Genomic DNA, 25,196 nt, shown 5'->3' with positions numbered 1-25,196 from the left:
CGTAGACGGTGTCATCAAGGCGTTAACAGGTTGACTTAACCATTTAGTTTCGGTTAAATAAATAGAAACACGACGTCGTTTTGCTCTTCTTCCTCAGTTTGGGATTAAACTGAAATTAGGTTTCACGCAGTTGGATATCGCGGGAGAGAGTGAGACAGAGGAGAGAAGAGAGACAGAGGAGAATGAACTTCAACGGAGAGGAATCCCGACCCATTGCAGATGTGGAGAACGTGTGCGGTTGCTTACGTCAAACACAATGAAAAATCCGGGAAGGATTTTTCATTCATGTCCATATAGAGATGAGGTTTGTGAACAAAATCATATTATTGTCTGTTTGAGAACAGAATCGTGTTTCATATGGAGATGAGGTTGTTTTGTTGTTGTATAAAAATCGAAACTGTAGAACAATCGGTTTCATTTATTCAAGTGGGCGGATGGATCAGCTCTTGAAGAGATTGAGGATATGCAGATGAAAATTTGTGGTCTTGAAAAAGCTTCAAGCAGCTTAGTAAAGGATAATGAGAGCCTTAATTCGGAGATGGAGATTCTTATAATGGACACACGTGCTTGTGAATCAGGTGTGTCTCGTTTAGAATCATTTGTGACTGGTTTAGAGAAACAGTTACGAGGTTTTGAGAAGGAACTTCAAGATTCCAAGATGGAGGTGAAAGGGATAAAGAACATGATAGTTTATTTTGTTGTACTTGTTCTGTTCTTTAAGTTTGTAATGTAGGTGTTGAAGAAAATGGCCTTTTGTTGTTTGTGTAATATTAGGAGGATATGGCTATTTGAATATCTATGTTTGTGTAATATTAAGTGGCTATGGCTATTTGTGTACTTTGGTAATGATCATTTGTAATATATTATGTTTCAGAAAAGATAACCATTTCTACCACATATAATTGCTGCAAAACAAAATAGTAATATCCAAAAACACTAAATCCGAAAGACATTACATAAGAAGCCTTAAAACGATTCAAAACAAGCCATAAGTCAATCTGAAACATTAAAATCCGAAAGATATCACATAAAAAGCCTTAAACGATCCAAAACAAGTCATAAGGTCAGTCGATCACTTGACTAGGTCCTTCATCTTGTGTGACATTCTTCTTCTTTGGTGGTCTTTGAACCGGAACTCCAACTTGTTTGCACTTCCTTACGTTATGTCCTACTTCTCCACATCGGCCACAATGAATGTTCCTTCTCTCCCTTGAAACCTTTGTAGGTGACTCATTCCTAGCCTTGGTCTTTTTCTTACTTGGAGACTCGTTCCTCCCTTTTATGCGCTTAGGAATTTTCTTTCTTCCTCTTGATTGCTCTGGTTCTTCTGGTGGTGGAACAATCTCTGCATCTACTGATTTTTCCCAAAAGGTTATCCCACGGACAGCTTCAATGGGTGTTTCATACTGCTTTCTCCATGTCGAGGTGAGGTAACAATCTGCCATATAATCCTCTTGCTTGCGTTTCTTTACAGAAATAATCTTCAGAGCATGACGGCAAGGCAATCCCGACATCTCCCACTTTCGACAAGTGCAAGTTTGGTCAACCATCTTCGTTTTGTATGCAGTGTTTTTCTCCTGCACCTCAAACACATCAAAACCGCAAGGATATATAGTGCAGCCACGGATTTTCTTTTGCTCCTTACTGACTTTTTCCATTGCCTTAATACTGAACTTCCCTCTGTGATTCATTGATATCAGCTTCCTTGCCGCAATGCGTAACATAGCTTTTCTGCGTATTGTTTCCAGCATTTCCACCAGTGGCATTGCTCTAGCTGGATCAATCGCATGGTTAAAAGACTCTGATATGTTGTTGCTCACGTCATCACAAGTCGAGGAAGGAGTAAAGTAGACGAGGCTGCAGTTTTTGGGATTCTTCTCCATCATTGAATCATATACACTCATGTCATATGCTTTCACTGCATCCACTCTCCTGTTGTACTGCGCCGTATTGTAGCTCTTGGCAACCTTCCAAAATAAGCCTTTCATGTCTGCTCTATGTGGATGTTTCTTCTTCAAGTTAGCGTATATGTGTCTTGCACACATCCTGTGCTCAACCATTGGCAAGAGATTTGATACCGCCTTAAGTAATCCCTGAAAATAAAGAACAACTTTGTTTATTTCCTCATACTAACAGAAAAAGTCTATAATTAATACCTTCTGTCGATCTGATATGATTGTAAAGCCTTCACCATTGTAAAGGTTTAAATCGTTCTGCAACTTCTCAATGAACCAGACCCAATTGTCTTCACTCTCAACGTCAACAACAGCCCATGCTATAGGGAACATGTGGTTATTTGCATCTCTACCAACTGCTGCTAACAACTGACCCTTTGTTGTGCACTTGAGGAAGCATGCGTCAAGACCAAAGATCGGTCGGTAGTGAGCAGACCAAGTCTTCTTCAATGCAGCAAAGCAGACGTAAAATCTGTAGAAAATATCTTCACCGTCATCTCCATGAAGTGTCTCGAGCTCTACTGTTGAGTCTTCATTGGACCTAGTATGATATTAAGTTTAAATCAAAACATGAAACACTTAAAAAAAAAATGACACACTTACTCTAACAACTCCAGCCGGTAATCTCTAAGCCTTGAGAATTGTAGATCATGCTCCACTTTGATCATCTCTAAAGCCTTTTTCTTTGCATGTCTACACTGATCTATGGTCGCAGTCAATTTCCAACGCTTCTGAATTTCTTCCATAATGTCCTTTGGCCTTATGTTGGGATTGTTTCTAAAATCGTTTACAAACAACTTTGCAATGACCTCTTGTGTAATCAGCTTAGAGTACCCACTCTTACTGCAACTATGATCCTTAACATAGACTTTAACCATCCATTTTTGTAATGGTTCTTCATAGGAGCAGTATATCCTCCACATACAATCTTCCTCTCCTTCTTCTGCTTCACTAGCACATCTCGCTTCAGATTTGTCTTTATCCCAACGAACATACTTCACATTCCAACCATTTTTTAACACATAATCTACCATCGCCTGTTTAAAAGCCTCTAGACTATCAAAGGCTTGTCTTAACTGAAACTCACCACTACCTTTCTTGTAGGTGAGATAGCCATCTCCCTCATTAGCATCTTGATCATCATCTGAGCCGACTGGTGTAGCAAACAAATCAACCTCTTCATCTATAAAATCCCTCACATTTTTCTCAACTCTTGCTTCTTCATCACATGGAAGCCTCGTCTCTGTCTCATTCTCATATCTCTCTGTATCATTTGTCTCATTGTCATGGAGGCCTCGGCTCTCTTCCATCTCTGTCTCCGTTCTCTCTGTCTCTCTTCTCTCCTCTGTCTCACTCTCTCCCGCGATATCCAACTGCGTGAAACCTAATTTCAGTTTAATGCCAAACTGAGGAAGAAGAGCAAAAAGACGTCGTGTTTCTTTTTATTTAACCGAAATTAAATGGTTAAGTCAACCTGTTTTTTTTTATTTAACCAAAATTAAATGGTTAAGTCAACTTGTTAACGACTTGATGACACCGTCTACGGTTTTGTGGGAATTGGTATAAAATTATTAGTTTGTGTATGTATTTCAAATATTTGAGTTATTCGTGGGGGTTTTGGCATGGTAAAAAACTTCGTGTGTGAATAAGCACGGATCAGTTAGTTCATGGGGGAATTGGCCGTTTTTCCTGTGTTACACACACAGGATGGTGTGTGACACACGCTTCGAAGAATAAAAAGGAAACATCAAGATGTGATGATATGAAATATTTCTATATGCTTGATGACGAATTAAGCATTAAAAAAATATTATTAGATCACAAATTGAAAGATTTGGTGATGCTAAAATATAGAAAATATTATATTAGATAATAGTAAAAGGTTATTTAATATATATTGTGGGTTTAACCTAGTTTTAGGGTTAGAGATTTCCGTGCAAATCTCAGCTCCATAGCCAATGAAGCACAAGTTTTAAGTAAAAAATATGAAGATGCAAAATTGGTGAAAAAGTTTTTGCGATGTTTGCCTACTAAGTTTGCAGCACATAAAGCAGCGATAACATTGACGATGAACACTGATGAATTGAAGTTCGCCGAGGTAGTTGGAATATTAAAGACTGAGGAGATGGAATTGGAATCTAAGTGTTTAAAGCCTGCTCAAGACTCTCGAATTACAGTTGAAGAAGACATCCAGAGAGCTAAGAAGCTTGAAGAATCTATTCACTTGGTGTTTCAGAAACTTGAAGAAACCATGAATCTTTTGAATAAGATGTCCAGCGACAGACTGCCTAGAGAAGAAGAAAGACATAAATGGCAGGCAGTGGTGTGTTTTAATTGTCATGGTATTGGGCATGTCAAAACAGATTGTCCATCATTCAAGAGAAAAGAAATCAAGTGTAATGGATGTAATGGTTATAGGCACATAAAATCAGATTGTGTGAACACCAAAAAGATGAAGATGAAGAGAAGTTGCAGTGATAAAGTACCAGAGAGAAAAGAAGATGCTCTCAATTTCGTGTCTCTTCATGGAGTTATAGGATCTGAAAAAGACATCACTAAGGGTGAAATTCGTATGTCGGGTGTGTCACACACCAATTCAGATGCGTCACACAGTGATACAGAAAGTGATATAGATGCAGATTTTCTAGCCGAGTATAAGGTTCTCTTTAGTAAATTTGCAGAACTCAGTCACGAAAACCTACAGCTCATCAAGGATAAAGCTGTCTTAAAAGATCAAGTCAACACCCTAGAGATGGAACGGACTGATGCGAAGGGTGAATCAAAGTGTAGGGTGAGAGAGGATGATAATGAAGACGAGCTTCAGTCTCTTAAGAGAGTTATTGCAGAGCAGAATCAAGTTCAACAAGAGTCTGAAATAAAGTTTCATCAGATGAAACAACTGTTGAATCAAGAACTTGAAAAGAGTCAGCTTCTGGAAAGACAACTTGCTGAGAACTACAAGAAAGTGAGAATGTTGAACACTGGATCAGCAAGTCTGCATCATATCTTGTCAATTGGGCAGTCTCCAAAAATCAGTTGGGGTTTGGGTTATAAAGGGACGACTTCACAAGAGGTTGACAAGAATGAAGGAATCAAGTTTGTAAAACGCTCAATCCCAGTTGTTTCAGCTGAACGAAAGGATGAAACTCAAGCAAAGACTGTGGTTCCAAAGATACGAGACAGAAAAATTGTTGCTAAGCGAATGAATGGCTGTCTCTTTTGTGGTAAGACCGGACATACTGTTGCTTTCTGTTATTCTAGGAGAAACCAGACTGAGCGAGCTTGGAGGATGAACTTTTGTTATGTGGAACCTAGAAGATATGGACATGTTTGGATAGCTAAGAAGGATCTGTATCCTAAGTTTACGAAAGGTGTGTCACACGAGCATACTAGTGTGTCATACAATCGAATGGGTGATCAATATACTGAGTTTGAAGAACCAGTTCGATGGCCTAGAAGGTACTGAGAGTTTTGATGGTCCCACAAGTATCATGAAGTTTTTTCAAAGAGTTTTTCACTCAAACAGGGGGAGATGATACTTAATTCAGGAGGAGTTTAAGTTAGTACTTTTGTGGTATGTATGATGCATATTGTTCTTAGACTTGAGTTGTAAAACTCAGTGAAAAAGGAGGAGAATGTAAGCTCAAGAACTTGGAGCTTGAGAAGCTGTTGCAGTGGTGGAGTTTTGATTCGTGTACTTGTGTTACACACACAGGATGGTGTGTGACACACGCTTCAAAGAATAAAAAGGAAACATCAAGATGTGATGATATGGAATATTTCTATATGCTTGATGACGAATTAAGCATTAAAAGAATATTATTAGATCACAAATTGGAAGATTTGGTGATGCTAAAATATATGGAATATTATATTAGATAATAGGAAAAGGTTATTTAATATATATATATTGTGGTTTTAACCTAGTTTTAGAGTTAGAGCTTTCACGTTGTAATTCTTAGAGATAAACACAAAAGGGTTTTGGGGTTTTAAAGCTGAGTGAATTGATAGACTTGATCAACATGGATTGAGTCAAGCAAGTTAGGTGTGTTAGAAATCGATCCGTGTCGAGTCGTGTAATTCGGATCAAACAAGTTTGTAAAAAATTTCTAATAAAAAATATATTGTTCTTGGAATTACTTTATGCCTTCTGTTCTCGCTGTATCTCAAACTTACACCTCTTATAAGCTTTTAAAATCCTTCCCTACATTTTTTTGGGGCAAGACGTTATATCAATAGTTTTAGTGTAAGAAGTTCTCCGATGAAGAGGTAAACTAGCCAAAATAAATATTTGGGTTTAGCGTTTTATGAAAATGTTATATCATGATGTGACATTATTATACAATACTAAATACTAGTATATACTTTTTTTATCTTAATTTAATTTAGTAAACCACTATATATTAAATATTTAAAGCTTTTGACTAAAATAGATATACCATAGATATATTTACACCTTCTAATTTTAATAACATTTATTTATAATTATATTTAGTTAAAATTAAAATACATTAAATTTAAATAATACTCATAAAATTATAAATTAAAATCCAGAAAACATAAAATTAAATGGGAAATAAATTATAATTAATCAATAGCAAATAATTCGTATTTATTATAAGTATTTAAAAAAACAACATATATCTAGTAATATAATAATAGAAAAATTGCTAGTGATTTGTGATTGTATAGTTAAAATCTTATCTTAAACTAAATTTTGTTTATATTCTTTCTTAAAATTCATTCGTAAATTCAGAAAAGAAAAATGTCAACTTTATAATAATGAAACTCAACAAGGATCCAAATACAGTATAACAGTACAGACTAAAGGTCCATTTTAAATCTAACACTAAAATTACAACTAAGATGCAAAGATACGTAACAAGACAAATGTCAGCTAAACACCTAACCTCACAGAACATGTATAAGAAGTTCTTTGACATCTGTATTTCACCACCGTAATTTCTACCGCCTTCTATCTCTTTTTCTTATTTTTTTTCCTTTTTTTGAACTGGATCTCTTTTTGTCAAGAAACCTAGTATCGTATAAAGGATTTCTTGTGTTGATCAAAGTCAAAAGACCTAAGTATATATACATACAATGTTTCCTAATACTCGAATATATGCATATCTAGATTACAAGTATATTAACATATTTGAATATATCCGAATATATATTGACATATTCGTATATATCCTCTAATACTCCCCCTCAAGTTGGAGAGTGAAGATCAAGAACTCCCAACTTGGATAAAAACTCATGAAACTCCTTCCTTCCAAGGGCCTTAGTGAAGATATCTGCCAGCTGCGTATGAGTAGAAACATGCTTTGTGGCAATGGTGCCTTTGACAATCTCGTCGCGGATAAAATGACAGTCATTCTCCACATGTTTCGTACGTTCGTGAAAGACCGGGTTAGCAGCAAGGTAAATGGCAGACTTACTATCACAATGAAGAGGAGTAGGTCGAGTAAGTGGGATATCAAAAGCGCGCAATAAGTTGTTGATTCCCATGATTTCTTGAACCGTGAATGACATCGCCCGATATTCAGCCTCACAACTCGAGCGAGAAACGTTAGGTTGTTTTTGTGTCTTCCAAGAAATCGGAGAACCACCAAGAGTAATGTACCAACCAGTAAGAGACCGACGAGTAATCGGACAACCATTCCAGTCCGAGTCACACCAAGCAGCAAGGTTTAAATCAGTATGGGCGCGAAGCAAAATACCCTGCCCTGGTGTACCCTTAAGATAACGAACCACACGAAGCGCTGCGTCCCAGTGAGCCTGTTTCGGTTTTTGCATAAACTGGGATAAGATGTGAACCGAGTAAGATAAATCAGGACGGGTCACAGACAAGTATATGAGCCTTCCAATGAGTCTGCGATAGGAGGCTATGTTTTTAAAATCGGGGCCTTTGTCCAAGGCAAGACGATGATTCTGCTCCACCGGAAACAGAGCAGGTTTAGCCGCGAGAAGACCTGTTTCTTCCAGAATCCCAAGAGCATACTTTCTCTGACATAGATATATGCCAGTAGGGCTCCGTGCGAGTTCAAGTCCAAGAAAGTATTTGGAGACGCCCAAGTCCTTCATATGAAAACATTTGTTCATGTAAGTTTTAAACGAAGCTAGAAGACTCGGGTTACTGGCAGAAACGATAAGATCGTCCACATAAACGAGCACCATAATGTACTCTGAACCACGATCCAAAACAAACAAGGAGTAGTCAGGAGGCCCGTGAGAAAACCCATAAGTCCGTAAGGATGTAGATAGCTTCTCGAACCAGCAACGTGGTGCCTGACGAAGACCATAGAGCGACTTGCGTAAGCGTAGAACCTTGTTCTTGTCAGAACCACTAAACCCTGGGGGAGGTCTGATATAAACTTCCTCTTTTAAATCGCCATGTAAGAAAGCATTATGAACGTCCATCTGATGGATCTCCCAATTCCGAGAAGAAGCAATTTGTAAGAAGGTGCGTACTGTTGTCATTTTGGCAACGGGAGCGAAGGTTTCATCGTAGTCATCACCTTCGACTTGGTTATTTCCCAAGACAACAAGACGCGCCTTATATCGTTCTAAGGTACCGTCGGCGCGAAATTTGAGTTTAAAAACCCATTTACAACCGAGAGCATGTTTACCAGGAGGGAGATCTTCCACTGTCCAAGTGCCACTATCCTCGAGTGCAACATACTCGACTGTAATCGCATTTCGCCAATTTTCATCAAGAATGGCCTGTTTGTATGAACGAGGCTCCACAAGCGACGAAATGGCAGCAAGAAAGGCGTTGTGACTCTCAGAGAAGTTGGAGCAATCAACATAGAACTCTAGTGAATAAGGAGAAGTCGTTTTACAAGTAACAAGTGGCGAGATCGTCTGAAGCACGTAGTCATTGAGCTTAGTAGGTAAGGATTTATTTCGGAGACCACGACCCAACTCTTGAATCAGAACAGGTGGTTCTGCAACTGTAGTTGTAGGTGGTTCAGGTTGTAAGTTGGGTAATACTGAAGTGTCCTGAACTGCAGTAGGAGAAGATAACAATGGAACCGCAGGTAATGAAGTAAACTCAGACGAAGAAGGCGAGTCATTCGAATCAGAAGTAGGCTCAGGGACCGGTAATGGTGTCGCAGTAGTCTCAGTAGCTGAGTCTGAAGAAGAAGAAGTGTCATTAATTTCTGTAGATGGTGTAGCTGCAGGAACGAATGTGTCGTCAGATGCAGAAGTGGAGCGGGGTTCTCCATTTTGCAGAGAAACAGAGACCGGAGTCGAAGGTTCTGTTATCGGAGATGGTAGTGAGACAGTAGTTTCAGTAGTAGGCGCGATGATAGGAGGTAAAGTAACCGTAGCATAAGGAAACTCTGTTTCACAAAACACAACATCACGACTGATGAATATCTTGCCTGTTGATCGATTAAGAACACGCCACCCCTTTTTACCGGCTGGGTAACCAATGAACACACCTTGCACACTCCGTGATGCAAACTTGTCTCCTCTGTGGTTTTGGTTGTGTGCGTAGCAAAGACAGCCAAAAACTCGTAAGTGTGTCAAAGGAGGAGGTCGTAGATAGAGTCGCTCAAAAGGTGTCTGTCCGTTAAGCAACTTAGAGGGTGTACGATTAATAAGATAAGCTGCAGTTAAGATACATTCTCCCCAAAACTCGATAGGTAGAGACGACTGAAATCGCAGAGCGCGAGCAACGTTCAATATGTGACGGTGCTTTCTCTCAACTCTGCCGTTCTGTTGTGGTGTACCGACGCAAGAAGTCTCATGTATAATTCCATGTTCTCTGAAGTAAGACGTCATACACATGAACTCAGTGCCATTATCACTACGAATCTTTTTCACATGTGTGTCGAATTGGCGCTTGACCATGTGTAAGAAATTGCGGATTGTAGTAGAAACTTCTTGCTTTGTGGGTAAGAGATAAAGCCAAGTACTGCGAGAATAATCATCTACTACTGTCAAAAAATAGCGAGAGCCACAGCGGGATGGAGTACGATAAGGTCCCCATAAGTCAAAGTGCACCAAATCAAATAAAGACTTTGTTATGTTAGAACTGTTTGGAAAAGAACATCGAGTTTGCTTGGCGCGAATACAAGTGTCGCAGACCTTATTCTTAAAACCACTATCATTAGAAATAGAAATAGGTAGTAAATCTAAAACACCAGTGGAGGGATGTCCTAAGCGATGATGCCATAAATCCGAAGTAACTGGTTTCTCCTGATGAATCGCCCCAGCAAACTCCATCCCTCGCATAAAGTAGAGTCCATTTATCTGCTCAGCCACTCCAATCAGCGTCCTGGTAATGCGGTCCTGAATCAATCCAAGTTTATCAGAAATCTGAAAGATACAAGTTTTCTGTCGAGCTAACTGAGAAACTGATATCAAATGGCATTGGAGACCATCAACATATAAAACGTCATGAATGGTAAGACGAGAACTTAAAACAACAGTTCCTCGTTGTGTCGCAAGTGTAAGCCTTCCATCAGGCAATTTCACAGGTAAAGGAGCAGTATCTTGTATATCAGTAAGAAAACCAAGTGTTCCTGTCATGTGATTCGTAGCTCCAGAATCCACAATCCAAGAAGAGATAGAAGACATACCGCTCAAGGTGTTCAATGCTGGTTTATGGTCGTTTAAAAGTGTCACCAAAGTCTTCCACTGCTCGTCACTGAGTCCGGTAAGTCCAACACGATCAGAAGCAGTAAGTGTGTTGGCAGATTGTTGGTGTGACGAAGTGGTTAACGCATGAGCGCGAGCAGGTGCAGCAGAGGACTGTCGAGAAGAAGACGACGAGGTGCCTTGTCCATTACTCGTCTGTAAACGACCACGAGGTCTATCTCCCCACCAATCTGGATAGCCTAGGCTGCGAAAACAATTCTCAGCCAGATGACCTTTGCGAGCACAGCTAGAACATACCAATTTCATTCGTTCTTCACGAGAGACATACGGACCACGTGAAGATGCAGAGTTCACACCAGATGATGTGCGAACAGAGTGCGCCATTGTCTCAACTCGTTCGTCTAGTACACGAGTTGTGTGTTTCGAATCTTCATCTTGAAGAAGAACGCTATACGCCTCGTCGAGGGAAGGTAAGGGATCTCGTGAGAGAAGAGTCGACTTGACCGCACCGTAGAGAGACTCATCGAGACCTTTGAGAAACTCATGAAGTCGATCCTCCTCTCGTTCTTTCTCAAGATCTTGGCCAACAGAGCAGCCACAAGTTTTGGTAACGCGATGCTCAGATAATGAAGTCCAGAGTTGCATCAGCTTTCCGTAATAAGCTTCAATAGACAGCCCATGCTGTCTGCAAGTAGCGAGTTCTGCTTTGATCCGCTGAACCCTCTGTCCGTTGTTAACCGAGTACCTCTTTCGGATGTGCTCCCAGTAGTCGCTAGCAATTTCAAGATGAGAGAGGTTGGAGCGAACAGATTCTGCTATAGTAAGCTTAATCCAAGACAAAACCAAAGCGTTGTTGGTCCACCAGTCATCCAAGTCGGGGGAGTCGGAACCTGGTTGAGGGATTGAACCATCAACAAAACCAAACTTTTTCCTTGCCTTAAGAGCCATGCGTATGTTAGTGGACCACTCGGTGTAGTTAGGTCCTTTAAGCAGAGGCTGAGAGATGACAGAGCCGGGATTGTCACTGGAGGAGAGGTCGTACGGTGAGATCGTACGCCTCTTAGTCTCCACATGTGACTGCGACGCCGTAGTCTTCCCGGAAGAACCCTGAAAATCGTCTGTGCCATCGTTACTTCCCATAGCTCAAGATAAAAAGAGATAGATGAATGTCAAAGAATCCGAAAGAGATCGAAAAAGATAAAGAGCTAAAAAAAATTGTGTGCTTTTAGAGCTCTGATACCATGTCAAGAAACCTAGGTCCCAGGATCGAAACCCACAGGTGGTGGAAACGGAAGCGTGGTGGGCCCATAACCCACAGGTCCCAGGATCGAAACCTGGCTCTGATACCATGTCAAGAAACCTAGTATCGTATAAAGGATTTCTTGTGTTGATCAAGGTCAAAAGACCTAAGTATATATACATACAATGTTTCCTAATACTCGAATATATGCATATCTAGATTACAAGTATATTAACATATTTGAATATATCCGAATATATATTAACATATTCGTATATATCCTCTAATACTTTTTCTTCTTTATCTGTTGATAAGCTTAGAAAGTTCTCGAACAGATCAGTGTCAAGATAATTTTTGTCTCACTTCGGTAAAAACTCCAGATCTACTTATCTTAGCATCAAATAAACCCCAATTAGATTTTAACTTTTTTTTCTAATCACTCAGAAAACTTTCATTTAAAAAAGGAAAATGAAGAGATAGATTACTTTCTTTAGAAAGAAAACCCAAGGAAACCAATAAACTAAGAAAATCTTGAAAAGTCTTGATATTGACTATTTTTATTTCACAGAAAAGTCTACCAAAAAAAAACTAAAACAATCTGATGAACGGTGGGATGAACTAATTCCGCAATGTAGAAAAGGAGCATAATCCATAATTCAGAAGCCAAAAAAAAAAAAAAAAAGAAGCATAATCAATAATCCATAATTCCGCAATGGAAAATTAGTCCGCAGCATGCAGGTGAAGCAGAACGGATTTGACATGTCCGGCCCCTAATCAAAACCATAAATTCCAGGCAATACCTCTATTTCTTATCACGTACATAGTATCATCATATACATTTTTTGTCAACAACAAACCTAAAACACCCGGACCTCGTAGTCCAGTGGTACACCCCAGACTTCGGTCACTGAGAGGCAACCCGAGTTCGACTCGCGGGGAGGGGAGGCGTGTCCAGGGCCTTAAACGGTACAGACACAGGCTGGCGCCGGGCCTAGGTGGGTGGGTCCCGAAGGGGTCAACCACCTGGTTAATAAAAAAAAAAAAAAAAAAAAAAAAAAAAAAAAAAAAAAAACAACAAACCTAAAACGTGTATTCAAACTGATTTTGTAAATAAAATTTGTTTTTTTTAAAAGGGTATGCAAAAAGGTATCATGATGGCATTTGTTGACAACGACAGACGTGAGTTATCAGTATAGGTATGGGACGCTGATGTATCGGGTCAGAGTAGTGACGTCGTTTTAGGCATCAGTAAAGCAAACAAAAAGAATGTAAATAATAAATCTCTTGTTCTATTTACTATTTTGTTACTGTATTATCTATATTATTAAAACTGTAGTACACAATTGTAATGTTTGGATACTGAAATAGTATTAGAAGGGATACTTGTTTGGAAACAGGTTTAGTTTAAACTTATTTTTTTTTAAAAATTGCCTGGCCCATTTAACTTATAAACCATCAGTTTTTTTTTCCTCAAAGATTACTTATATTACGATCAAGAGTCCACAACTTGTTACAACGCTAAACAAGCGAAACGAGCAAGGGCGTTAGATACACATCACAACCCTAAACAAAAGGAGAGATAACAAAAAATTACATCATCTCCAGCATAGGCACACTATACAAAGGATCTCACTCTCTCACTATCAAAGAGAGTCGCCAACCAACCCGGACGACCTGCCGCTTCATACGACTGAACGAAGGGCAGGGTAGTAGCACTCTTGGCAATGAGAAAAGCTCCTTTGTTAGTATCTTTGACTTCTAAACAACACTTCCAGTTAGGGATTTTAGTCAAAATGTTCAAAAGAATAGAGCTCTCCACCTTAAAGGATGGCCAAGCATTTGGTCTTTCCAAACTACCACAAAGCATCGGGTCTTCAATACCCATAATCAGCTTCTCCACTCTATGAGCCACCATGCTCTCCAACGCCCACGATAGCGTCTGCATTTTTGCTTCATTGAGATTTTGTATCTCCACAAAAGATCTTCTACTGTGCCAGATCGCCACCCCATTTGAGTCTCGAACCACCCAAGCGCACCCAAGGAAGCGGGTTTTCTTTACTAAAAACCATCCTACATTGCATTTTAGCCATCCATCAGGAGGCTTTCTCCATTTCTGACCAATTCTGCCCTCCTCCACCTCCACCTCCACCTCCTTCTGTCTGTCTTCATTTTGGTCAAGAGTTTGGGCCAAGAACCATATCTCCGCTTCCTGTTGAATTTTCACAATCAAGCCTTCTCCATCAAATTCTCTTCCTTCAAAGAAAAATTTATTCCTGTTTTTCCAAAGACACCACAACACCCAAGAGAAGAGCCTTCTAATATCAAGAGGGATTTTGATATTCTTGCTCATTTGGAACAGATAATGGAGGTTAGTGAACACTGATTCTTCATCAAATCCATTTTCTGGGAGTGGGAACCGAGACCTTGCCCAAATTTGTCTAGCTACATGGCATGTAAAGAGCACATGATTTATGGTTTCTGGCTCAAACCCGCAAAATTAACATCTCTCGTCAACTTTCATTCCTCTTCTCGTTAGAGCCTCCATAACAGGGGTCGCACCACTCAAGATGCGCCATAGGAAGTGCCTGATCTTTGGCTCAGTTTGAGTGAGCCACGCCTACTCTTTTAATCCATTGAGAGAGGGTTGGGCATGTGCTGCTTGGAGGATTTCTTGGAGATTAGTTTTCGAAGCCAACCAGTAACCAGACTTTACCGTATATGCACCCGACTTTTCATGCTTCCAGCACCAGTAGTCGTCTTGATCTATCAACGGCCTGATTTTCTTTATCCTCTTGACATCATTCTCAAAGAAATTATGTGCTAGCACTTCTTCATTCCAAGAGCCAGACTCGAGATCTAGGAGGTCACTGACCTTGAGTTCGAGGTCAATGATGGTGATTTTCATCCAAGGGTTAGCTCTACCTCCAAAGTCACACCAAGGGTCAGTCCAAACCCTCAATGACCTGCCATTACCAACTTCTTTGCGCAGACCTTTCACCAACAAGTCTCTCCCATGAAGAACGCTCCTCCATCCATAGGAAGGTTTGGAGCCCAAGGTAGCTTCGACAATGGAGCCATTTTCGAAGTACCTACTTTTCAGCACTCTGGCAAGAAGACACTCTGGTTCTTGAATCATCTTCCAAGCATGTTTCGCCAGTAAAGCTTGATTAGAGCTCTCAATGTCCTTAAAGCCCATACCTCCTAGCTTTTGCGGAATACACATTTTGTCCCAGCTCATCCAGTGTATCTTCCTTTTATGCTCCTCAGAGCTCCACCAAAAAATCCGCCAGCGCTGCTGTGAGGTTTTGGATGATCGTCTTTGGCAGTTTAAAACACCCCATGGCATAGACAGGCAACGCTAACGCAACCGCTTTGAGCATAATTTCTTTACCTCCCTGCGAGAGACACCTTGAGAAGAAGCCAGACAACTTAGCTTTGAGATTTTTGTGTAGGTATTTCAGGATTTCCACCTTCGATCCAGTAAAACACTCAGGGAGTCCCAAGTATTTCCCCATTCCACCTAGTCCAAAAATTCTCAAACACTGCTGAATGGCTTCTCTGTTTCTCTCTTCAATGCCTTTTCCAAACGTGATTGCCGATTTGTCTAGATTAATCACTTGGCCTGTTGCTTCCCCATAAATATTTAAAACATGTTTTAAAGCTTCAGCTTGCTCCACCGAGGCCTTGCACATGAAGAGCGAGTCATCTGCAAACAGCAAATGGCTAACAGTTGGTCCATTGACCGAGAAGCTGATTCCTGTTATCATTCCTTGTGCTTCCGCCTTAGCTAGTAGATGAGAGAGTCCTTCCGTGCAAAGCACAAATAGAGATGGCGACAAAGGGTCACCTTGACGAAGTCCCCTCTGAAGTGTCACGAAACCATGTGCTTGATCGTTCAGAAGCACCGAGAAGGTAACCGAAGAGATACAGAACATGATCCACTCCACCCATTTGGTGTGGAAACCTAAAGCCCGTAGTAAGCATCTAACATACTTCAACTCTACTCTGTCGTAGGCCTTCGACATGTCTGATTTTACCGCCATAAATTCTTCTGAGATCGGCTTCAGCGTTTTTAGACTATGGACAATCTCATGTGCAATTAAGACATTATCTGAGATCTGTTTCTCAGGTACAAACGCTGACTGACATGGGGAGACAATCAGTGGTAAGATCGGTTGAAGTCTCTTCACCATAATCTTCGATATGATCTTATAAAAGACTGAGCAGAGGCTGATGGGTCGTAAATCCACCATTCTTGACGGTTTGGTGATTTTCGGAATCAGACATAGGTGCGTATGGTTCCACTCTGATGGGAATGAACCAGTAGCAAAGAAGTCCTTGATTTCCGCAGACACATGAGGCCCAATGTCCTTCCAGAATCTTTGAAAGAAGAGTCCAGTCATACCGTCAGGTCCCGGTGCACTGGATGGCTTGATTGAGAAGACTGCTTCTCTAATCTCATCATCTGAGACCTCTCTAATTAGCTCATCATTCATCTCTTCTGATACTTTGGTGGGGAAGTCCTCGAATATCTCGTCAAAGTCAGTCGGTTGAGAACTTGTAAACAGCTTCTTGAAGTAAGAAGAAGCGACGTTGCCCTTTGCCTCTTCAGCTCTGTGTTCACAGCCGAAATCATCCCGCAGCATCTCGATTCCATTCTTTCTCCTTGTATACTTCACTGCCGCATGGAAGAATTTCGAGTTTCTATCTCCCAGTTTCAGCCACCTCTCTTTACTCCTCTGGCTCCAAAAAGATTCCTATTCTCTATAAGCCTTCATAAGTTTTTGTTTCAAGCAGAGGATTTTGTATCTCCTTGGCATTCTAAGTGACTGTTCTTCCTCCAATGCCTCTTGTAGCTTGGCAATTTTATCCCGAGCATTCAGCTGAAAGTCTTTCTTCCAACGGCTTAGAGCAGATCTGCATCTCCTGATTCTCTCCGAGACTCTACACGCCACTCCTCTTCCTTTTCCTTTCCATGCTTTTATCACAGTAGCTTGGACATTAGGTAAGTTCAGCAAAGATTTATCAAATCTGAAATTTCCTTTCATTTTTCCAGAAGAGGTAACAAGATTGATCATAACATGCCTATGATCAGAGCCTCTCTTGTCCAAACATACTTGGTTCGCAACTGGGAACGTTCTCAGCCATCGCTCATTGGCAAACCATCTGTCAAGTTTGCTCTGCACCGAATATTTCCCTCTAGTTCCTCCCCATGTGAAGGAGTCTCCCCTGCTTTTTAATTCCTCCATTTTGCATCCATTGAGCATGTTATTGAAGTCCACAAAAGCAGCTTTACCCCTCAGCGTCCCACCTATCTTTTCTTCGTTACTTCGAATCGCATTGAAGTCCCCAAAAATACACCAAGGCTGTCTTCTATTTACATTTAGCCTCTGCATTCTTTCCAACACCTTACGTCGTTTGCTTTCCATCGGATCACCGTAGACACAGGTAGCAAAAAACTTCTTATCACCCACTTGCATCTCGAGATCGATAATATTTTTATTAGCACTGAGTACCTCCACAGCCACTGTACTCTTCCAAAATACTGCTAGTCCTCCGCACTTCCCCACCGGTTCTACTGTATATACACGCTCGTATCCGAGCCATATTTGGATATCTACTAGAACATTCCTACTGTGCATTGTTTCCATCAGGAATAGAACCTCAGGAAAATATTTTTTACGTATTTCCATGAGGCGCGGAATTGTCAAATCTTGAGACCGTCCCAGTCCTTGACAATTCCAAGACACAATGCTCATTTAAGCGTTGGACGGTCCCTCATTTGGGACCATCACTGAAACTCTTTGCCTCGTGGCTTCGGATGTTTCCTCCATCTCTTCAGGCTTCTTCCTCTTCTCTAAGATCCCAACCTCAAGACCTTCCTTCAAGATCACCGGATCATTGTTTCCTGAGTTCCCATCTTTCTTGGGTTTACGCTTACTCCTCCCTGGCCTTCTCCTTGTATACTTCTTCTTTGGATTGATCCCGGAACTCCCAGCCTCATAGAAGCCTTGAGAGAATCCCGTAGAATCCTCCTTAGATGAAGCATACGACAACGTAGCCTCACTTGGTCTCGTACCCAATCTATCCCAAACCGGTTTCTCTGGTCTGACCACAATGGCACCAGCAGCGATAGCTGAAGCCATGAGTTTAGGTCCTTGGGAACTCTTCTCAACCAACTGTATCGCCGATGATGTATTATCGTAACCAAATACTGGGCCTTTCCCTTTGTCAAGATCTTTAGTGATAGTAGGTATTGGCTCCAAGCTCAATGCAATCTTCTGAGTGAAGAGATCTTTTTCCGCTTCCTTCACCGATCTCCTAACTCTTTCTTCCCTGACACTTCGCTCTTCCTCATCCGCAACCAGGAGATACTGCCTCATTCCTTCTAACACCTCTGCCGCAATCTTAGGTCTTTGATTAGCTGTGCAGGTTTCGGTTTAGGGATTGTACTTCCTGCTCTCCTAGCATCACTTAAGGCTTGTCTCTTCAGAACTTCAATGGGGCAATGATCGTGATCATGAGACAATCTTTGGCAGGTATAGCAGCGCTTCTGAATCCGCTCATAATGAAAGAAGATCTTTGTCGAACCTCCCTTTGGTAAATTGATTACCTTCTCTTTCTTTAGTGGTTTTGAGACATCAAACCTAACCTTAACCCTTACAAACTCCCTGTTTTGAGACTTCAAAGGATCAAAAGCAACTTCAGTTACCGGAGCCGCCAAATCTCCCAGCGCCCAGATGGCTTTCTTAGTGTAGTGGTTAGTAGGAATGTTGCTGACCTGAACCCAAATAGGTATATACTACAAGAAATCTGGCCCCGGAAACTCTGTCCATCTTTCTACCACTATGGTCCATTCTTTATAGGAATGAACCCCCTTTTCCAGAACATCAAGCAGATCTTGTTCATGGTCAAAGATGAACTGAAACCTCTCCTTCGACAGAGCCACTCCTCTGAATTTTCCCAGTTTTTTCCATTTGCGTGGCATATCTAGAATGAGACTATGCATTTTCTGATACATAGGGTTGAGGATGCGACCAATCAATCAAGCTCAGCTCGTTGATGTCATTTGAGCAGTGGTTTGGTAAGTCTGGAAGATCGAACGGCTCATCCTCTTCCTCAAGCGACATCGCCATAAGCGCTTTGTATATAGCCGCGGACATGATGTTGTTGACAGAACGTAACTCCTACCAGAAGTCTTTTAGTGACTCCTTGTGATCTTCTGAAGCTTTAGAGAACCTCTTACTCGTTCACTTTGCCTTTCCCAGCAGCCTATCCTTTAGATCTAGAAAAAGATTTTGAAACCCTTGAAATCACTGAAGAACACCTTTTTAAAACCCTTTCTTCGATGTATAAAGTGCTCACTTAATGCCAATAGTACTTGTTACACTGCTTTCTGACCACACAAAGCTCTTATCCTAAAGGGCAAAGTAGACCTTATGGAAGAGAGAGACTAAAGCCCACAAGAGGGAAGCTGGAGAGAATTCTCGGGTCTTTTTCATGTAAGATATTTGGGTTATAAACGAGCAAGGAAGACTTTCTTACAGGTACGATGGATCTGAACTCCCTACAATAAGAAATATTGGTTTAGTCTTAGGCAAAAAAAATTATAGAAAATGAATAGGTTAAAATGAAAACATACCATCTTATCTTCAAGTATAAACTCGAAAGTGTCTTCTCCAAAACCGTTATAAAGTCACCTTCATTTCCTCCTACACACATTCCTTTATACTCAATTACTTCTTAAACCTACATTATCACCTTCCTATATAACCTCCCTTTCGTCTACACCTCATATTAAACAAAACACTACTATGGCTATGGTGCCCTCATCTAGCGCAATCACTTTTTTGAACAATATCAAACCATATAAAAATTCTTGGAAGGTTGAAGTGAAAGTTCTTCATTCCTGGACACAACACCCCCCCCCCCCCCAAACGGTTTTGGAGAAGACACTTTCGTGTTTATACTTGAAGATAAGATGGTATGTTTTCATTTTAACCTATTCATTTTCTATAATTTTTTTTGCCTAAGACTAAACCAATATTTCTTATTGTAGGGAGTTCAGATCCATTGTACCTGTAAGAAAGTCTTCCTTGCTCGTGTAAAAAAAAATGCAGATTGGTCAATGGAGGATCCTCCAGAATTTCTTGGTTTACCAAGCCGTCGGGATATACAGACCAACCAGCCATAAATTCAAGATATGCATCACAGACTATTCCATTGTTACCAATTCTTCTTTTACTACCTGCGAGGTATCAATTGTGTTATTTAATAACTTCAATAATAGAAGAATGAGATTTGTTTATACATTAAAGTTTTTTTCCTTTAATAGGTTGGTTTGATTGATCAAAAAGATGAGAGTTCATCTGAAGCTGTTTCAACACGTTTCTGTAAACGTAAGGAAGGATATACTGATCTTAATGACATGAATCACACATCCAAGAAGTTATGTGCTAAGAACATCAAAATTGAGAAAACAGAGGACTATTAGTTATGTGATGTTATGCTGAGTTTGTTTTTGTTTTGGTTTTTTCATGTTGGTTCCAGTTTTTTTTTTTAATTTTGCATTGTTCTTCGGTACTTTTCTTTTAATGAGGTTTTTAATCAATAAAATATATTTATAACGATTCCTATATATTTACAATAGTATTGATTTAATAATATTACTGATGTATCGACATTGTTATATTATCTTGACTCAAATTTAAAATTACATCCCTTCTTATTTAGTTACTATAATCTTCAACAACCTAAATATCAATATTTATAAACCTCGGTTTCATAATATTTTTAAAATAGATAAACTAAGTTCAAATATTTAAACAACCGAATATACCTTAATTTATAGATATCTTCATCGTGGAAAATATTAAGATGGGATTCTCATAATATCTTATGGTTACCATAGTTTGCGTGGACAGTTATAAGCAAATAAGTAAAATATCATTCCTATATTTTTTGAAAAGATTTGATAATTAATATTCTTATCTAATTATTTAGTGCTAACCTTTCTTTCCACGTTTCTTTTTCTCCAAGTTCAATATCTTTTTACTCTATTATCTTGCCTCATCATTGCTGTCGGATCCAAACCTAATTAGTTACCATAATCTGTGTGAACATATAACAAAGCTTATGAATAAAAAGAAATCATTAAAAGCACAAAATATAGAAGGAAAATCTTAACTAATTCACTCAGAGTGCCTTTCTTTCCACGCAACTTGGTAACCAAGATATTAATTTTTTTCCCTGTTATCTTCCTTCATAATTTCCGTCGGATCCCAACTTAATTTGTTACCATAATCTGCGTCAATATATAACAAAATTTAGAAACTACTCCAATATTAATTACAAAAGATATCAATTAGTTAAAATATCTAACGCAGAGAATATTCGCAAATGATCTCACCACGCCATAACTCCTATTAACCTAATTATTCAGTCATCTATATATACAGAATCTAATACGTTCCTAACATCGACAGAGAACTCAAAAAAAAATGTCTGCGAATAGAAAAATAGTTTTTATCAATGATCTCAAGCCTTACAAAGAAGAATGGCGAGTTCGTCTGAAGCTTCTTCATTCGTGGAAAACAAAGACTACCTATGGAGGAGAATCTCTTGAGTTAATATTCGCAGATGAAACGGTAAATGAAAATAGTTTCTATAAACTATTATTAGTTTGAGGTCAAATTACAATGGTTAAATCAATCTAATACTACGTTTTTGCAGGGTCAAAAAATGCATGCATCATGTAAACGAAATCTGATGTATCGTGTTCAACGCGATTTACAGCTAGGAGAATGGAAAGAGGTCGAGAAATTTAAGATATCTGCTGAAGGAGTTTAATATAGACCATCCAAATTTCAATACAAAATCACCATCATCAGAGATACCGTGATCAGACGTACTGATTACCGTAATGAGAATAACTTCCTATCTCTGTCAAGTTACGAGGATATTGGAAACGGAAAGTGCGAAGCTTTTTTTCTAATTGGTATGTACACAAAACGATTCTCCTATTGCTATTTGGTAACACTTTATACTTACTTAGTTTTATTCTCTGACTTAGATGTTATGGGTCAAATGGTCGATCTTGGAGAAGTGAGAATGTGTCAATTAACAACCGGGGAAAACAGAAAGAGAGTGCAGTTTCGTTTGCGTGATACAAGGTATATACTTTTTTTTCCTTTTGCATTGTTTTGACATGTTTCTGATGTGTCCTATAATACTTGACTGTTTCTATATGCATATATAGTGGGAATGAACTTCCATGTTGCTTATGGGGATCCTACGCTGATCAAATAGAATCGCATATGGAGGAATCAACAGATGGAACTGTAATCTGCTTGATACGCTTTGCCAAAATCAATAACTTCAGAGGTAGACACATTGTTATTTCGATTTTTGACCTTAAACTTATCACTGTCTCTAGATTTTTACTAATCCTTTCATACCTTTTGAATTATAGGTGAAGTGCAATCACCAATGCTTTTGATACATCACTTTTGATGCTTAATCCAACCATTGAGGAAGCTATTGAGTTCAGACAGAAGTGAGTTTTTTAAGTATATAGTTGTCGTTTTTTAAATATTAGAAGCTAACAGTAACTATGTTCACCAGGATGACCGAAAGTGATGCTCTACCCTTAGCTCTTTTGGCTAAAAGTGATGAAAATAAGATAATGGCACCAGTTGTTGATGATTGGAATGAGGTTGACATTAAATCAATTTTTGAGATATGTCTTGCTGTTGAGGTAACTTAACAAAAAGAAAATATTTTTATTTAGATTATGAAAGTCCTATTATTATATGTTTAGAGAAACTTTTTTGTTTAACCATTAAGGCTGAGCCCTGCAAAATCGTGTGTACAATTGAAGCCATAGACACAGATTGGGGTTGGTTCTATTTTGGATGTGTGAGGCATAACCGACGTACCACTAGGGTTGGTAGGAATGGCCATCAAAAGTTGCTTGAAACTGATAAGCCACAGTTCTATTGTGATGTGTGTCGAGCAAACATCACTAATATCGCACCTAAGTAATAAAAGACCTTTGCTTTGTCTACTATATTAATATTAGACATATTATTATTTTTACTTATTGTATAATTACGTTTTCTTGATACTTATTTTATTATTTTTACTCTTTGCAGGTATAAGCTTCATGTCTTAGTGAAAGATGACACTGGGTCATGCCGTTTAATGTTACTGGACAGTGTGGCTAGAACTATTATTGGCTAGAACTATTATTGGTGATAAAGATGACACTATGTTTTTATTTGCAGATTGAAGACCCACATATTATTCCTGTTCAAATCCAAAATTTGGTTGGAAAATCGTTTTGCTTTGGTATTTCCATCAAAAGTGATAATGTAACCAGTGGATCAGATACCTTTAAGGTCTCTGAGGTCTGGTCTGGAGATCACATTCAAAGGATAGAATCACTCTCAGAACCAGTGTCTCTGATTGGAGACCATTTCAGATAATCTTTCAACTGGAGAGGTTTGGAGAATGTTATATTATAACCTCATTAATATGTATATGTATATTCCGATTCTGATTAGTTTTTAATTAGGTTTGTTTGATTGATCATAACAAAGAGAGTTCATCAGATGTTTCAACACCTTTCTCTAAGCGTAAGGATGGAGATGTTGAGCTTAATGACAAGAATTCGACACCTAAGAAGCTTTGTGTTAAGAAAATGAAGATGGAGAAGTAAAAGGAAGATTAGTTTTGTGAGGAATACTTTGGCGATTTGTTTCTTTTGGTTTTTTTTTATGTTTTTTGGATTATTTGTGTGATTTATGCATTGCTATTTTTAGTACTTTTCTTATTACAGTTACTAGGTGTTTTCCTGCACCATGTGCAGTAAAAGAATTTTAATATATTTTTAAAAGATAAATATTAATTATATTTATATTTTATTAATATTATAAATTTTCTTTTTCTTATCAATATTTTAATATAAATTTGATTTAACTGAACATTAAAATTAAGATAAAACCAATTTTGTTTATTTTGAATTATATTTAAGAATGTGCATGTATATATTTAAAATTATAATCTTAGGTACATTTTTCTATCTATTTATTTTAATTAAATATATTAAATAAATATGTAAAATTTCAGAATTGTCAAAAATTAAAATTAAACAATATTTATAAAATCTGTAAATATATATAAGAAACTAATGATTTTACGATTTAATTTGATTTTATGATTTAATTTTATAATTTTCTAAAAATATGTATATATTTTTGAAATATTTTTAATTTAAATGATATTTCAAATTTTGAAATGCCATAATTGAATATATTTTTTTAATGATGATTTATGCGTTATTGCCATATTTTTAAAAAGTCCAAAAATATAAATCGATAATAAATATAATATATGAGTTATTACCATATTTTAAATTTTTATCAAAAATATAAATTAACATTAAATATAATTGTCCATGTCATATTAATCTATAAGACATGTCATTAATTTTAGTAGCTATGTCACAATTATTAATCTAGGTGTTTTCATGCACCATGTGTAGTGATGGATTTTTTAAAAGTTAAATTTTATATTTTAAAATGTATTATTAATATTATATATTTTATTATTTTGACTAATAATTAATATAAATATCATTAATGAAGCATAAAATTAAGAGAAAATATTTTTTTTTTTACTTTAAATTATATTTAAGAATATATATGTATATATATAAAGTTAAAATCTTAGATAAAAAAATTATTTATTTCATTTGGTTAAATTATTAAATCAACTTGTAAAAAATTACTAAAAATCATATAAATGGTATAGTTATTAAAATTAAAACTAAATAATATTTATATAATTTGTAGATATCTAAAAGAAACTAATGATATTACGATTTATTTTTTTTTTAATTCAGAAAATTTAGAAAATTTTAGATAATAAAAATTTTATTATTATAAAAGTAAAATTATATAATATTTCGAAATTCAAAATATCATATTTGAATATATTTATTTTAGTGATGATTTATGAGTTATTACCATATTTTACAAAGTTTACCAAAAATATAAATGAATATTAAATGTAATATATGAGTTATTGCTATATTCTAAAAAGATTTCCAAAAATATATATTAGCATTAAATTTAATTGTCCATGTCATATTTAACCATATGACATGTCATCAATCTTAATAGCCACGTCACAATTTTTTTTGTGAAAACGATTGTAGAGAAGACATGTGGCAAATCACTTCTCAAATATAGACTAGGGGATTTTGATTCAGTAAACTTGGGTTTTACCACCAAACGTGTCAACAAGTACTTTTCTTTTATCAGCTATCGTGATTGGTCTCTAGATTGAATTATTGAAAACTCGAAACTAACTTCTATCTAACCAGC

At 37.9% G+C, this 25,196-nt stretch overlaps 1 protein-coding gene, 1 long non-coding RNA gene and 1 pseudogene across 2 annotated transcripts; 1 reads left to right on the top strand and 2 right to left on the bottom strand.

Moving 5' to 3' along the window:
• Positions 1-1,064: 1,064 nt before the first annotated feature.
• LOC108820165 (uncharacterized) lies at positions 1,065-3,265 on the bottom strand. Its single transcript, XM_018593141.1, has 3 exons — positions 2,559-3,265; positions 2,157-2,496; positions 1,065-2,093 (listed from the first exon to the last, which is right to left on the bottom strand). Exons 1-3 carry the CDS (start codon positions 3,263-3,265, stop codon positions 1,065-1,067), a joined length of 2,076 nt encoding a protein of 691 aa, XP_018448643.1.
• Positions 3,266-17,567: 14,302 nt separating this feature from the next.
• On the bottom strand, positions 17,568-18,971 carry LOC108820162 (uncharacterized; annotated as a pseudogene).
• A 2,337-nt stretch (positions 18,972-21,308) lies between these two features.
• On the top strand, positions 21,309-23,100 carry LOC108836506 (uncharacterized). Its single transcript, XR_008937466.1, has 8 exons — positions 21,309-21,455; positions 21,541-21,805; positions 21,881-21,980; positions 22,067-22,191; positions 22,280-22,363; positions 22,432-22,564; positions 22,654-22,847; positions 22,962-23,100. It is a non-coding gene; the product is annotated as an uncharacterized LOC108836506 (long non-coding RNA).
• The last annotated feature ends 2,096 nt before the right edge of the window (positions 23,101-25,196 follow it).

The sequence above is a fragment of the Raphanus sativus genome, chromosome 8 (genome assembly GCF_000801105.2).
Source record: "Raphanus sativus cultivar WK10039 chromosome 8, ASM80110v3, whole genome shotgun sequence".
Lineage (NCBI taxonomy): Eukaryota > Viridiplantae > Streptophyta > Magnoliopsida > Brassicales > Brassicaceae > Raphanus > Raphanus sativus.
This window is presented reverse-complemented; position numbering and strand designations above follow the sequence as displayed.

Coding starts and splice junctions, on each gene's coding strand:
- LOC108820165 (XM_018593141.1), bottom strand. CDS start 3,265: ATGGAAGAGAGCCGAGGCCTCCATGACAATGAGACAAATGATACAGAG. Junction 2,497..2,558: donor TACCGGCTGGAGTTGTTAGA/GTAAGTGTGTCA, acceptor ATATCATACTAG/GTCCAATGAAGACTCAACAG. Junction 2,094..2,156: donor TCATATCAGATCGACAGAAG/GTATTAATTATA, acceptor CTTTATTTTCAG/GGATTACTTAAGGCGGTATC.